This window comes from Malus domestica, chromosome 15 (genome assembly GCF_042453785.1).
Source record: "Malus domestica chromosome 15, GDT2T_hap1".
Taxonomy (NCBI): Eukaryota; Viridiplantae; Streptophyta; class Magnoliopsida; order Rosales; family Rosaceae; genus Malus; species Malus domestica.
Window position 1 is genome coordinate 529,617 of NC_091675.1, and position 16,539 is coordinate 546,155.

Below are 16,539 nucleotides of genomic sequence, written 5' to 3' on the forward strand. Positions count from 1 at the left end.
CTTCTCCTTCTCTCCTCACTTTCCCGTTCTCCCTCTCTATGTGCTCTCTCTTCCCCGAGCTCCCATACACATATACACTCATGCACACTCACACAACATGACGACCTCACCCCTTCCCCATATCCTTTGCGAGTCCCACAAACCCAGGATCGATGGAGGAACCCCTCCCTCCCGTCACTGTGCAACCTTCCCCGACATGTTCTGTCGTCTACGGCCAAGGGTAAGACTCTAAAACCTTGTGGGGTGTGTTTTAAGGTTAGTTAGGGTAGGTTTGATGTTTGTGTACATTGGTTGGACGTAGAACAACTCGGGGAGGTGTTTTTCCAGTTTTACCGGTGAGTCCGGTGATTTCCAGCTAATTTCTGGCTAAACCACGGTGAGTTGGCCATCGTGCAAGGTATCAATATTTTTGTCTCGCTGAATACTACAACTTTCCTTTTGGTTTCACCCAATTTCGCTGAGTATTGAAGAAGTTATATTCATTTGAATCTTACCTAGTTTCCGGTGACCTCTGCGGATTTCGAGCTTTTTCCGACCAAACCACGGCGGGTTAGACGTCATGCAAGGTACCATTCTCTTCCTCTCGTCAAGAACTATGATTTTCATTTTTGAATCACTTGATTTCATTAAGTATTGACAAAGTTATGAACGTTTAAATTTTGTCTAATTTTCCAGCCGAAATATGACCTTCTTGGAGTCCGACGACCCACAAGTTAAACGGGTCAAACCCGACTCAGAATCAGAAACCTAGCCTAAACCTTGGGCCCTTGTGACCCAAGCCCAAACCCAAAACCTTTTTAAACCCAAACCTAAATCTGAATTTAGGCCCAACCCTTTTAGCCTAAACCCCTAACCCTTTGTCACTTAGGCCTTTGGGCCATTTAGAACTCGGGCCTTAGGCCCGTGACCCCCAAAGCCCAAACCCCTTTTATTTATTTATTTGTTTTATTTGTTTGAAACTAAACCTAAACTCTTAAAGTCCAACCCTTTTAATATAGGACCTTCGGCCCACTAAACCCTTTAACCTTTCAAACCCTAAACCCTAACAGGCCAAAACCCTTGATGGGGAATATTTCATTAAGGAATATTCTTTGGAATATTCATTGTGTTGACTTTTATGAAATTTACCTGGGACCATTCTTAGGGTAATTCGACATCCTAAATCCGTTTTCCCAAATTCAATTGTTATAATATAGTTTTATTAATTGGTCTCTTTATATGTTTAGGTGCATATATTGTGACGATTTCGTCTTCGCTAGTTTGTGTGGCTCTTTGACAACAAAGTATATGTGAGTGGGCCCCTTCTAAAATGCATGTTTTAATAGTAGAAATGCATACATGAAAAACATGATTTAATGATTACGTTTTATGAGAAATTTATTATCATGCTATACTGAGCTTATTTTGGAATACCATATTTTCTATCGAACCCAGGTTCTTGTAGGATATCTGATGGATGACGATATACTATTTAGAACATGTTTTTATAACACTTCTTTATAGTATAGATGATGGATGACTTTATACTATGAAGATGTTTTTGTGTGAGAGAGAGAGTGAGAGAGAGAGATATATATACACACACACACACACACATACACCTATGTTTGGAAAGACTATGTTCAATGGTCTTGTGCGTGTCTAGTGATCACTATATATATGTCTTCGGGTGAGTGTTGTAAGAGCCTTCAGGCGATTGATATTATATATGCCTTCAGGTGGGTGTTGTAGGAGCATTCGGGCCAATGATACTATATATGCCTTTGGGTGGGTGTTGTAGGAGCCTTCAGACGATTGATACTATATATGCCTTCAGGTGGGTGCTGTAGGAACCCACGAGCGATTGATACTTGTGAAGGAAGTGTTTTATGTTTTGCCTTTGGGCGATTATGATACCACTAGTTAGCACACTACATATGAAATATGTTTTATGAGATGTTTTATGGCATGCTAGAGTTTTCGGAAAATCTACCACTTATTATTCTATTAGTTTTCATAAAACTTTGTGAGTTAGTATGTTGATAACTGTTTCAATATTATATATATATATATATATCAACTTGGTCCACTCATATTTGTTTTGCGCCCCCTCATGACTTAGAATCGAGGCGTACAATCCCAGCATCAAGGCACTTATGCATTTGCATTTTCGAGTCATCTCGGTGTAGGACCCATTACTTTGTTCATTAAATTTTATATTATTTCTTTTAGTTTTCTAGTTAGTTATATATTCTAAACACGTTCCTAAATTTATAAGTCTTATTTATTCTTGTTATCAACATTTGCATTCAATAAATGACTTTCGTTACCCTCGGGTGTCGGCTAGCACATGCCTATCTTGATGTTCGGAGAATATTAGAATTGGAACGTGTCAAATAATCTAACCATCCTCATTTATAAGTCAACTTCCAACTGCATCATATTCACATGCAGAGCCACAACACAAAATTTACAAGCAGATGCCCTGCATGCCCCATAATTCGTGTATCCTTAAAGTAGAGTTTATAATTAAGAGAGGTGGATTGTCTGTCCTTCCATTTTCATACTTTTTCTATCTTCTCCTGTTTTGTGTGGTCACGATTAAGCCATGTTAACTTTTTATATTTCTATTACTTTATATTTTATTATTTTTATAAAAAAAATTAATATAAAAATTAATATGAAAAGTATAGAAATAGAAAGGCAGACAATTCACGTCGATAATTAAGAAATACGCGCAACATTGATTGATTTGATATTTATGAATTCTCCACTGTATATCAAGAGGGTACGAGCCCCCGCCAAACAACTTCCACATCAAGCAATTAAAAGCGGCCGTGGTGGTTGTTAAGCATCGAGCTCCCTCTAGAATTGATTAGACGGCCATCAAAACGTAAAATAGCATTAGTTTAATCACATATGCATAAATCATGCTTTATTTGAGAATTGTAATATTATTTTATATTTGGCTTAGTGGGTGGTAGGGCGCCGGGGGTATGGGGTGCTCTTATTATCTTGTCAGTTATATATCAGCCTGGAGAGCCTAATTAAGCCACCTAAATATTTACTGCATGTTGAAATTTAGTACAACCAAAGAAGGAGTGACGTTACACACATACACATCTCAAATACTGGTAATGCACATTATTGTATATTGTTATTATTTAAGTTTTGAACAAACGATGGTATGTACATTAAGGGATGGGGAGTGAACTTAGTCTTACAATGAATTTGTCAAAATAATGTGGTTCAATTTTATATTTGGCGAAAATCAAACCCAATGAGTTTAAATTTTAAATTTATGTTTATCCACTACACAAATGTCAAAATTTAAACTCATTTAATGTTGATAAACATGATGGTGAACAAAAATATTCTCCATTTTTTATTTTACATCTGTATCACTTCTTTAATTGCGGTAGAGCCCAACAACACATCTAAGTCCCATCATTATTAAAAGAGGTGGTACAAATATAGTGTAAAAAATGTGATAAGAGTAACATTAATTTTTGATAGCTAAATATTTATTTGGGTTGTTAATAAATGAATACCATCTGACAGCTTCGCTTCAGAAAAATCTATGGCTCGAACTTTTTTTGGGTCCAGACTCGATCTTAACCATATATAAACTGTAGAACCACAAGATTATGCTCATTTCTTTTAGATCATTTATATTTGTGCACCTGCCACTTGGTGATATTGTCCAGATGCATGCAGTTGCAGGAGGACTAGGGCTATTTAGTCCTAAACTGCGCAGGCTGCAGATGCAGTCATATGTAATTTTCGTGATTTTCTTCTGCAATATTATTAGTAAGAATACGTCATTGAGGCAGCTGCGACAGTCAAGCTGCCGAAGAATGTGACTGTCCCGGCTGTTATTGCATTCGGAGATTCGATTGTTGATACCGGCAACAACAACGAAAACTTCAAGACATTTGCACGCTGCAATTTCCTTCCCTACGGAAAAGACCTCAAGGGAGGAATGCCAACTGGCAGATATTCCAATGGAAAGGTTCCCACAGACTTCATAGGTTGTCATCACCATCACCATCATCATCATCCATCACCATCACCATTGAACACTAATAAAAGATTACTAACTGGTATTATTATGATAATTGAGTTAGGAACAAGGAAGAAAATATCGGTAATATTGGAAATATCGGTAGTCCGAAAATACGGAAATATTGATGGAAATATCGGGATAATATCGATATCGATAAAAATTACATGGAAACCACGGAAATTGTAAGAAAAACTTGGAAATTTTTAATGAAACTTTGCAGGATGTTTATTTAGTCAATTATCTATTAGTTTATCACAAAAAATTGAAAGAAAATGCATTGCATGATGGATTTAACTGATTTAAGTTGATTATATAACGAGCTGGCAAACATTGTGAGTGTAGAAAATATGTAGTAATTAATGAAAGAAGTTTAAACACACCATAATCATTTATATATAACTAATTAGTACAATATTGGGAGGTTTTATTTAGGATATTAAAAAAAAAAAGGAATTGAATAAAATGATGAAGAATAATGTGCCGAATTTGACACTTTAAATTTCTTACACATAAGCATGCGTCTAGGCGTTGAAGTTCCAAATTATAGTATATCAATTAATAATTGAAAATCAATAGGTTGAATAAGACTAAACTTTAATTTGGATGCCGATTATGTTTTTTTCAAGTTTATATAAAGTAAAAGAATTGAATTTTGGAAGCCAAGAGTGTGTCAATTGTTTTATAATTCGTCCGGTCAAACCACGGCGAGTTGGCCGGCGTACAAGGTATCAATCTCTTCGTCTCGTCGAGTAGTACAACTTTCCTTTTTGTTTCACTCAATTTCGTTGAGTATTGAAAAAATTATACTCATTTGAATCTTACCCAGTTTCCGGCGACCGCAGTGACTTTCGAGGCATTTTCCGGCCAAACCACGACGAGTCAGACGTCGTGTGAGATACCATTCTCTTCGTCTCTTCGAGGGCTACAACTTTCGTTTTTGTCTTGTTTGATTTCGTTGAGTTTTGACAAAGTTATGGCCGTTTAAAGTGGGTGTAAATTTTCGGCCGAAATTCTGATTTTCTCTCCTTTGGGCGAGTCCCACATCGCCCATGCGAGGGCAGTGAGCAAGCAATTTGTCCTATAAAACCCACATTCCCCTGCTAAAAAAGGCATAGCTTGTTCGGCCTTTTGGGCTATGATCATGGAAGAAAAATCGATAATATCGGCGATATTTCGCCATATTATCGTTTTTTTGGAAGTTCGATATTTTTTTAACTATCCGAACGATTTTTGTTAAAATATCGCGATATTATCGATAATATTGCAATATTTTTGAAATTATCAATAATATCGCGACTTAATACTAAAAAATACTTAAATATGTTGAGAAAACTCATACTTCACTTGATCATAGCCCAAAGGCCGAACAAGCTATGCCTTTCTCAGCAGGGGAATGTGGATTTTATAGGACAAATTGCTTGCTCACTGCCCGGGGAATGTGGGTTTTATAGGACAAATTGCTTGCTCACTGCCCTCGCATGGGCGATGTGGGACTCACCCAAGGGAGAGAAAATCAGAATTTCGGCCGAAAATTTACACCCCCTTTAAACGGCCATAACTTTGTCAAAACTCAACGAAATCAAGCAAGACAAAAACGAAAGTTGTAGCCCTCGAAGAGACGAAGAGAATGGTACCTCACAAGATGTCTGACTCGTCGTGGTTTGGCCGGAAAATGCCTCGAAAGTCACTGCGGTCGCCGGAAACTGGGTAAGATTCAAATGAGTATAATTTTTTCAATACTCAACGAAATTGAGTGAAACAAAAAGGAAAGTTGTACTACTCGACGAGACGAAGAGATTGATACCTTGTACGCCGGCCAACTCGCCGTGGTTTGACCGGACGAATTATAAAACAATTGACACACTCTTGGCTTCCAAAATTCAATTCTTTTACTTTATATAAACTTGAAAAAACATAATTGGCATCCAAATTAAAGTTTAGTCTTATTCAACCTATTGATTTTCAATCGTTAATTGATATACTATAATTTGGAACTTCAACGCCTAGACGCATGCTTATGTGTAAGAAATTTAAAGTGTCAAATTCGGCACATTATTCTTCATCATTTTATTCAATTCCTTTTTTTTTTAATATCCTAAATAAAACCTCCCAATATTGTACTAATTAGTTATATATAAATGATTATGGTGTGTTTAAACTTCTTTCATTAATTACTACATATTTTCTACATTCACAATGTTTGCCAGCTCGCTATATAATCAACTTAAATCAGTTAAATCCATCATGCAATGCATTTCCTTTCAATTTTTTGTGATAAACTAATAGATAATTGACTAAATAAACATCCTGCAAAGTTTCATTAAAAATTTCCAAGTTTTTCTTACAATTTTCGTGGTTTCCATGTAATTTTTATCGATATCGATATTATCCCGATATTTCCATCAATATTTCCATGTTTTCGGACTACCGATATTTCCGATATTACCGATATTTTCTTCCTTGGCTATGATCAAGTGAAGTATGTGTTGAGTTTTCTCAACATATTTAAGTATTTTTTAGTATTAAGTCGCGATATTATCGATAATTTCGAAAATATCGCGATATTATCGATAATATCGCGATATTTTAACGAAAATCGTTCGGATAGTTAAAAAAATATCGAACTTCCAAAAAAACGATAATATCGGCGAAATATCGCCGATATTATCGATTTTTTCTTCCATGGTTAGGAATAAACTTTGAATGTTAGCCTTTGCTTTTTGTACAACTTCGTAAAACCGGTCAATTAACCCTAGTTTTTTTCTTAAAAATCTAAGAATTTAATTTTCATCTTTAATTTTGTCCCAGAAATTTTGAATAATTATTCACACATACGATAAAATGTTCAATAACCCTACTCTATGTTACGATTTTTTTTTTCATGTACAGTGGAAGCATTCGGAATCAAGGAGCTGTTGCCGGCATATTTGGATCCAACCCTGCAGCCTAATGACCTCCTTACCGGTGTTGTCATAGCTGCCGGTGGTGCAGGTTATGATCCATTGACAGCAAAACTTGCGGTACGACCTATATATTTAAGCTCTAATCCTTTGTTCTTTTGTTAATTTTATTTTTTTTCCTCCTCCATTAATTCTGGAATTCGATTGTGTAGGCAGTTGCATCGCTATCTGACCAATTGAAACAGTTCAAGGAGTACATAGAAAAGCTAAAAGGAATTGTTGGAGAGGAGAAACGACTAGAATTTCTGATGCCTTAAGCGTAATAGAAAATCACCGTCAGCAAAATTATGGTCTGATCTAACTTGAAAGTAATGGATGCTTTTGTATGGTCACCATCAAAGTATTAATGCCAAATCCTTACCGGTGGACAAGATTGTTTACGTGTTGGTTGATAAGCTAGGTAGCGAAGCCCTTGGATAGTACTATCAAATATCAACATACATATTTTTATTTCTCATACACCGTTATTAATTTTTAGCATTCGAAGTAAATGAATTGAAGAAAATCAATGAATAAAAATTAACAAAAATAGGTGAAAGGTTAAAAAAAACAAAAGAAAGAATAACAATACCCCTTTTTGTTCAAAAAGTATATTTTAGGCCCACCATGTAGCAAGCGATAGCACACTTAGAACTAAATACATTATTCTTCAAGTTTTTTTTTTTTTTTTTATGGGAAATACCAAGGAGAATTTCTCAATATTTTTCGAGTTTTATTTTTTTGGAGAAATGCTAAGGAAATTTTATCAAAACTCTTCATAGGATCCTTATTACTTCATAGTTTAACATCTACCGTGTAAAAAATCCATAAAAAATCTCATTTTTTAAAAAGTCTTTTAACGTTTCTATATTTTTATTTTCAAGGCATTCTTAATTTTCGTCTGTCACATTTCGGATTACACAACGCGACCAACTTTTCGTTTAAAGTGGACTCCTCGACATTTCTTCATCCATCTCTGCGTATCTTCTGTGAGTAATAGTCTCTACTAATTATGTAACTAAGAAATAAACAGCACGACAAAGTAACGACCACATCAAAATCTCAAATACATGACATAAACATCCAACGGCTGCCGGATTACGGCAACACGAGAAAATCATTTTGTTAACAAAAGTTGTTCAAATGGAAATTGGCATTCAATTCATACATTTGTTAATACATCGAAATCACGAACCAAATGACCGCAAACGCGACACATTCTCTCATGAAACAAGGTCACACCAGACTCGCAAACAAAGGTCAACACTGATGAACCATTACACATACACAAGTGGGGCATCATGTGTTTGATGTACAGAAGTAAATTATATGAACATCAATTTCGCTAAAAAAGGCAAGACTCTGTTTGATGAGGCTTACAAGTAAAAATCTTAATTTACAATCTAAACAGCAGAAAGCAGCAGCCAATCTGGTCAAACAACAATCCAGAAAAACACCGACACCCGCAAAAGCTCTTCCAAATTATTAGGAAACATAAGCAATCCAATAAAACAAATTGAACCGGGAAACTACATAAATAACAATTGAGTGCCGTCATGAGAATCTGTTTTCGAATCAATGAGCACTCACAAGAAATGGATTCTGGCAAACCCCACACTCAATGGTCTCCGACCCCGAGCTGGGAACTTGAACCTGCAACAATTCCAGTAATTCCATCACCACATACACAAAAAAATATAAACATGCACACTACTACTTCACTTCAAAATCAGTTGAACTTCTATATAATATATTACCTGCAAGTGGACCGTGCATGTAGGACAGGCAACTTCTCTCATTCTCCTTCCAGATCCATCAGACTTTGAACCTGAGGAATGAACATGCAAACGGTAAACGTTCATATAGCTTCTAGCTCCTAAGCTAATATTTTGTTTTTATTTTATTTTATTGGCTCCTAAGTTAATATTTAAATGTTACAAGACTAACCCAACTGATTTAACTCAGACATTGAACATGCACAGGTTGTCCAAAAAATTTAAGACATAAAAATTTCCTTTCAATGGAGGGTCTACTCATATTTCCAACGTCTAATCTTAACAAGCAAAGAAATTACCTGAAGATTCCTTGCGATTCCTTTCCAACTCCTCCTATTCAAAATAAATAAAATGAATTTATGACAAAAAAAGGGAAGGGCAAACATGCACAACAGACATGTATAAAAAAATGCATGTACTGAGACTTAAAATAAATTCAGCTTCTATTGTCAAAATAAATTCCACTTTCGTGGAAAACATAATGTCAATTAAGAGCAGATTGGTCTGGTAGAAGCAAAAGACGAACAACACCGAAATCACCTGAAGCTTCTTGGCAAGATCCTCGTGACTATGAAGTCCTGCAGGTTTACTAGATGCTTCCTTAGCATTACTGAGCCTCTGAGTCACTTCAGCCTACAAAGGATAATGACACCATATGAAATCTTTATTCCACCAGAATTATATGGCACATGAACATGATAACAGTAAAACAGAAACCAAACCATTTTGTATTGTATAGTCCACAACAAAAGTACAAGGAAATTACATATACCGAAAATATAAAACGGAATCTTCAGTCCTCTCCACACCCCTCTACTGATTTACTACTGATGTAGTTGGAATAATATGATCAACTGACAGTGATAAACCCTAAAGAAGCTTAGAGACGTACCATGCAACGGTCACAAACTCGAACCTGCGGAGCATTCTCCTCAGCAGTTAAGGCAATTCTGCCATGGGTACACTTGTCGCAGAAAATGTCTCCACAGTTCCGGCAGTGATGCTAAAATGGGGGGAGAAATCCATAAGTACAAATGAAGAGAACATGAACAAACAATGAAGAATGCCACATTAAATTTAGACATACCCTGCGGTTAAAAGCCCCAAAATCTGTCCCACACGCCGTGCATTTTGTAACTGCTTCATCAGGGACCTAAGAAACAGCAGTAATGAAATAAGTAAGTGTAGAGCAAGATTATATTATTACTTGCTAAAAGAGATGCTGTGTTGAAAGGTGGCACTACCACATTTGTATCATTCTACAAAGAAAACAAAAGGGGAAGGGAGGCAGGTTAATATTACCCAATGATCTTTCTCCTCATTTCCCGGTTTAATAATGTTCATCCAATCGGTTAATCCTTTCTTTCTCTCTATAGACTGTTCACTTGGCCTTGTGGATTCCGTTGGCTTGATTCTTCCACCCATTTCCTTAAGCTGAGTTACCAGAGGTCAGAACAATACATCACTAAATGTAATCAACATTCAAAATCTCTAAGATAAGGTTAACCATAGTCTTGAGGACATAATATGAACCATATTATGCATCATTCAGATCTTCAAAAAAGCATATAATTTTATAAAGACAGAACCTCCAATCATAGTATCAACATAGACACACAGTAAGCTCATATTTCCATTTTCAGTATAAGAAGGCCAAAAAGATGTTGATAACAAAATTCATTAAGTTCCAAACTAAATGATAGAGATTTCATTTTCCCAATTAGGAATGCTTGAAACCAACCAGTACATGGAATTGCAAATATGTCCAGTAGATATCATTAGAGACTAGCCATCGAAGGAACACATTTGATATAAATGCACTTATGCACAGACAAATCAGCTGGCTTTACTTCAAAATGAAACGATACCCCTCATGTACGTAGACTGCTCATGCCTATTTGATCAATATGAATCTAAAAGTTCGGACACATAAGTCAATCTATGTAGTTTACCACCCTACTCAAGACAAACACATATATAACTGAAACACGAAACGAAAAATCCCACCCACCTTCTGTAACTTTTACATAGATCCAATGCATCACAAGCATCTAAATCAAGTATCAATGTTTATACTTCCTACATAACTTGTCAAATAACAGGTGCAGAAACAAGGAAAGCATCACCTAGGCCCTAATCACACGTTGTCAATAAAGAAGGGGAACCATTATTCTTTCAGGGCAAGGGGAAAGGCAAAATTCCCTAGTTTCCAACCTGTACAGTTGCAGCAGTCACCGTATCCAAAAGGGTGTTGGTAGTGTAACTATTTGACTGCAATCTAATACGCCTTGGCTCAACATCCACAGAACTCTTTGACCAAAAGGCAAAGGTGGATGAGTCGGTTTTCTGCATGAGAAGGAAAATAAACATACAAATCACTTATACCTCAATCCATAAACTAACAGTTCCCTAACGAACTTGATGCTAAAATAAATTTAAACTTACATCACATCTTGTAACGGTCTCGAGGGGATATATTCTCAATGTCCGACTGGTAGCAGGATCAAGCATGCGGATACCATCCAAACCAATCTGAATAAGAATTTAGAATCGGCAAATCTTACTTAACAAATCAATAGGAAAGATTTGAAAGAAAGGAAGGGGATGGAACTAAACAAGAGCAACGGGGTGGCCTTCAAAACACTACCCATACTTTGAACCAACATAAAGATGATCATCCTAAACCAACATAAAGATGATCATCCAGAACCAGAAAGAGCTTCACGATAATATGCATTTCAAAAATAGAACAGTCCAAGGATCAGCATATAGAAACAACATCGAGCAGAGTTAATCTCAAACAATTTAACAATAGTGGGTAATCCATTCCAAAATAGACCAAGAGGCCATAGTGCTCTAATTCTATCTAATTAGCATCTAATCCCCGCTTACCATTTTCTATAGAACAACAGTTATGTGAAAACATGATTTCTAAGGCTCCAATTACAGTTGTAACCTATGCTATAATGTAAACTTATTGAAATCCATAGCATATTGAACGACTTAACGAAACTAATCCGTTCCCGCTCCAACACAATCACAAGTGAAAATTAACAGTGTGAAAATCCCATCACAGTAAACGCAAGGATAACTAAGTAATTAATGCTTCTATTAAAGTTTAAGCTTGGACTTAAATAGAACGCAGTATCTCCCTGTTCATACCTGGCAAAGGACATCCATGGTGCTCTGCCCTCCACTTTCAGCCAACAGCTTGACCCGAAACTTCTGCACACCACTCTTTGCATCCTCCTGAGTATCGGCCTTGGGTACTGCCCGGACGATCTTGGTCGAGCTCACCGGCGTATTTTTCCCAGATGGGACACTGATCGACCTTCCGTAATCATCAAACAAAGTCGAGCTTGAAGACTTGGGTGCAGTGCCACGAGCTCCATACGGCTCCACCTTGTTACCTCCGTAAGCATAAACACCGTCACCGTACCCCGCATCCAGACCTGCATCATACCGCTTCCCATATGGATCCGATCCCAAATCGGTTCGGGTTCGGTTATATCCTCCATACCTATCATCTAAATAGGAGCCGCCGGAACCACCGCCGTGATCAAATTTCAGAGAATTCTCGTAAGAATTTTCATATACAGGCGGCACCGAAGGGGGAGGTTGAGAAAACGGGCTCTGGTAAACGGACGAAAACGGAGAGGAGGGATTGGAATTAGGGTTAGGGTTGGCGGGAATCGAGGGCGGCAAAGTGGCGTAACTGGGAGCCGATTGGTTATATTCGTACGGTGGTTGATAAGGTTGCTGCTGTGGCGGCGGTTGATAGGGCGAATGGGTCTCGAACGGAGGGAAAGAAGAAGGCGGCTGTGGCGTGGGATTGAAGGTTTGCAAATTGGGATTGGAGAATGGAGGGGGAGGGTTGAAGGAAGGAGCGGTGGGAGGGGCAGGATCGGGATTCAGAGAATATGGGGGGTAAGATTGGGAATAAGGGGAGTAATCGGAGGAGGTGAAAGGCGGTGCGGAGGCGTAGGGGTTGTGGTGGTGATCGGCGGGGTTGGGGATAGGATTAGGGTTTTGATGTGGAGGGGGGTACTGGTAATACGGAGCCGACAAGTAATCCCCGTTTTGCATCGCTGATAGCAGATCACGACGAGGTCGTTTCAGAGAGAGGAGGAAGAGGAGGAAGAGAAAGCGGAAGCGGAGGCGGAATAAAAAAATGCGGTTGCGCTGGGTGTTCCTCTGCGTTTGGCGACGAGGTGTAAACTAACAAACGGTCTTCCGCGTAGTTATGAATAAGTTTAAGGGGACGTTTCGATGTAATCCGGAAACAATCAGAAAATACAAATGGGCTGATCTCACTTTTTTCGTATTTCAAGTTTTTGAGTTCAAATGGGCCGATCTCAAATTTTCATTTACGAGCAGATTTAAAGTGAGCCCACTTGAGATTGGATTTTTTTTTTTTTACCAAACTATATTATATACATTAAGAAAGAAAAGTGGGCTTAGCCTCACAATGGGCTAACTATTTTCGTTCTTAGTGAACTTAGACCTTGTATGCGTGTTCCCTAATGTGGAAAGGGGTAGGGTCGCTTTGCATAACCAATTGGTTTTGAGTGGAATGTTTGTTTCCTTCACATCATCGGAGCAAATTCGCTTGTGTGTCAAATAAAAAAGGTGCATGTGTTTCATGTTTTTTTTTTTTTTTAGTATATCGATATTCTTACACTAAAGGACAGAGGAGTTCGACTAATCTACACAATGGGCAATCTAATTCGGCATCGAATTCGTCATTCATAAGATTCGAATCTAAGACCCCTCACATCTAAGCGTAGAGAAATACCATCACACCGTAGTACTAAATGGCGTGTTTCATGTTACTTAGTTAAGTTAAAAAATATTGCATAGATTTATAATGAATTGTCTCATTCTCACCATATTAATTAGTTTTGAAAAATAATTTAATATCATATATTTCGTTCATTAACGATTAAATTAATAACATTATACGACGAAACGTTACTTTGTCCGAAAGTAGACAGCAGGGTCTTAAGCTGAACCAATAAAGTAAATATGCAGACCTTCTTGTTCAATGTTCCCTAAAACTAAAGGCTCCATGACGCACGACATTGGAACACGAAAAGCCTAGTAGGAATGGGATTTCATGGAATCATGTTGCAGGGAGAAATGGAACACGGTTCTCAGCCAGATGAAATGAGGAAGGAAGATTCTTGGCCAGATCAGTCGCTGTCTGACCGTCTTCTTCTGTCGATATGGACCTGGATTGTGTGCTCTCTTCATCCCATACCTTTCTTATTCCCTTCTATTCACGTTAATATTTTATATTTTTATTATTTTTTATCTTATTATTTTTATAAAAAAATTAATATAAAATATTAACGTGATTTAACCATAATTACATAAATAAATAAAAATTAAAAAGAAATGGGACGATGGAGGGCAGACAATCTAGATCCCGACTCTTATACTCTTTGAGATTAATTATTTTATTGAGGGAAAGAAAAACGTACAAAAAAATCAGCGTTGAGATTTGCCATGCACGACAAGAAGCAGAAGCAGAAGAAGCAGATCTCCCTTCTCGAAAAAAGTCCATTAATTTTCTCACACGACAGTTGATCATTGCATGCAAGTTCTTTTTATACAAAAAGTCATAGTGAGAAAACAGTAAGGCCTCGTTTTGTTTGCAGTATCTGAAGCTGGGCTGCTGCATTTGCAAAGTTTGCTTCTTTCAACGACCGAATGGTCAAGCTTCATTGAAAGCAGAGAAAAAAAAAATTATGATACCAAAAAGTGGCGGTGGTGACAGTTGCAGTCCTTGTAATCTTTTAAATACAAACACCAAAATTTTCATATTTTCCTTTTGTCAGTTGTAGGTTTACAGCCGTACGCTCTCTGTTTACGCTATATAAACAGAGACAGAGACAGAGAGCTGGCTTTCTTGTGACATAATTAAAAAAAAAAATGAAAATTAATGAAAAATTTAAAAAAAATTCTTTTTAAATGGAATGTTCTTTTTAAAGGAATAATGAATAGTATCAAGAAATTTTATAAATATGATTTTTCGTTAAAAATAAACAGTATCGAAAATATTTTATTAAAACTCTTATAAAAAAAGCATGCACGCTCCTCCCTGCATCATATCCTCTGAGATTCCAACCCAAATCAGGTAAATAATTATAAAGCCAAGAATCTCTCTTTTGGGAGAGACATCCCTAAACCATGCTTAGTTGGTCTATAAAATATAATATAGGACAAGGATTGTCTGCCCTCTCACTTTCGATGCCCTTCCGTGCCCTTCTGTTTTGTGTGGTCACGATTAAGCCACATCAACATTTTATATTACTTTTTTTTATAGAGATAATAAGACAAAGATTGAAAATTCTAACACATAAAACGTATAATATAAATTACTTTATTTAGGGAGCTGGCTTTCTTGTGACATAATTTTAAAAAAAATGAAAATTAATGAAAAGTTTAAAAAAAATCTTTTTAAATGAAATGTTCTTTTTAAAGGTATAATGAATAGTATCGAGAAATTTTATAAATATAATTTTTTGTTAAAAATGAACGGTATCGAAAATATTTTAATAAAACTCATAACAAAAGCATGCACGCTCCTCCTTGCATCATATCCTCTGAGATTCCAACCCAAATCAGGTAAATAATTATAAAGCCAAGATTCTCTCTTTTGGGGGAGACATCCCTAAACCATGCTTAGTTGGTCTATAAAATATAACGATGGCATATTGAATATAGGACAAGAATTGTCTGCCCTCTCATTTTCGATGTTCTTCCGTACCCTCCTGTTTTGTATGGTCACGGTTAAACCACATCAACATTTTATATTACTTTTTTTATAAAGATAATAAGACAAAGATTGAAAATTCTAATACATAAAACGTATAATATACATTACTTTATTTAGGGATGTATCCTAAGAGCAAATCCACCCCTAAGGACTTTGTGCCAGCACCTAGCGCATTTATCCACTCAAGTGAACAATAATAGACTCCATTGAACAGTAATAGGCCAAAGCATCTCCACCCCTAACAAAAAATAGCCTAGTCCATTTTATTAAAATATTATTTTTTTAATTATAAAATAATAATTTTATTTTTAATTTCTGAATTTATAAAAAATAAAATAATAATAATAATAATAATATCTAAAATTTATTAAAAAGTTTATGTATTTTTTAAAAGTGAATTCTTAATTCATTGGGGGGAAAACGTGGGTCGTTGATCTGTGATCGGACGGTCCAGTTTAAAAGTGAAATTCATTTTTTTTTTACCGTTGAAAATCCAACGGTCTAGAATAACTAGCTGTTGGAAATCCAACGACTGCAAGTGGGCCACGTCGCCGAGCCCCGGTTGTCTCCTACTTGCGCCCACGCGAGCGTGAAGGCCACGCGCCAGTGCAAAAAAACAAACAGGCCAGTCCCTTGGTCAGTCAAAAATGGGCTGGGCTAGAGACTGGCATGGGCTGGGTGCCAGTCAATTGGGTCAGCTGGAGCAAATTCACTGGGTTCTGGCCTATTTTTTCGGCTGGATGCTGGGCAAAAAGTCCTCCAGTGGACTTGCTCTAAAGGTGATCATGAAATTCAATACTTGAAATCCCAAATACGCTGTACACTAGCAACATAAATATATAAACATTAATGGCGTAAATTAACGATCGGATATAGGTTGAAAAATATTATAAAATTCAACGGATGATTCTAAAATTCCTCTTAAAAAGCAGATTTCCGAAGATTTTGTAATCATGTTCGTTCATCGTACATCATGCAGTCAATTTTTGTTAGGTAATA

At 36.7% G+C, this 16,539-nt stretch overlaps 2 protein-coding genes and 1 long non-coding RNA gene across 4 annotated transcripts; 2 read left to right on the forward strand and 1 right to left on the reverse strand.

Annotated features, from left to right (window-relative positions):
- The first annotated feature begins 38 nt into the window (after positions 1–38).
- Positions 39–1,986, forward strand: LOC139192536 (uncharacterized). The gene is made up of 4 exons (XR_011576739.1): positions 39–220; positions 302–397; positions 499–566; positions 1,227–1,986. It is a non-coding gene; the product is annotated as an uncharacterized lncRNA (long non-coding RNA).
- A 1,700-nt stretch (positions 1,987–3,686) lies between these two features.
- On the forward strand, positions 3,687–7,262 carry LOC114821620 (GDSL esterase/lipase At5g42170-like). The gene is made up of 4 exons (XM_070814118.1): positions 3,687–3,755; positions 3,809–4,010; positions 6,935–7,065; positions 7,158–7,262. Exons 1-4 carry the CDS (start codon positions 3,687–3,689, stop codon positions 7,260–7,262), a joined length of 507 nt encoding a protein of 168 aa, XP_070670219.1.
- Positions 7,263–8,119: 857 nt separating this feature from the next.
- LOC103450359 (protein FREE1) lies at positions 8,120–13,056 on the reverse strand. 2 transcript variants are annotated; one of them, XM_008389695.4, is made up of 10 exons: positions 11,922–13,056; positions 11,205–11,291; positions 10,974–11,105; positions 10,062–10,193; positions 9,847–9,912; positions 9,652–9,762; positions 9,300–9,392; positions 9,059–9,092; positions 8,742–8,812; positions 8,120–8,637 (listed from the first exon to the last, which is right to left on the reverse strand). In XM_008389695.4, the coding sequence occupies exons 1-10, from the start codon at positions 12,843–12,845 to the stop codon at positions 8,560–8,562; spliced, it is 1,728 nt and encodes a 575-aa protein (XP_008387917.1). In that variant the 5' UTR covers positions 12,846–13,056; the 3' UTR covers positions 8,120–8,559. The 2 variants fall into 2 exon arrangements, with proteins under 2 accessions (XP_008387917.1, XP_008387918.1); XM_008389696.4 differs by having other exon boundaries at positions 9,059–9,089; positions 11,922–13,055.
- Between the last annotated feature and the right edge of the window lie 3,483 nt (positions 13,057–16,539).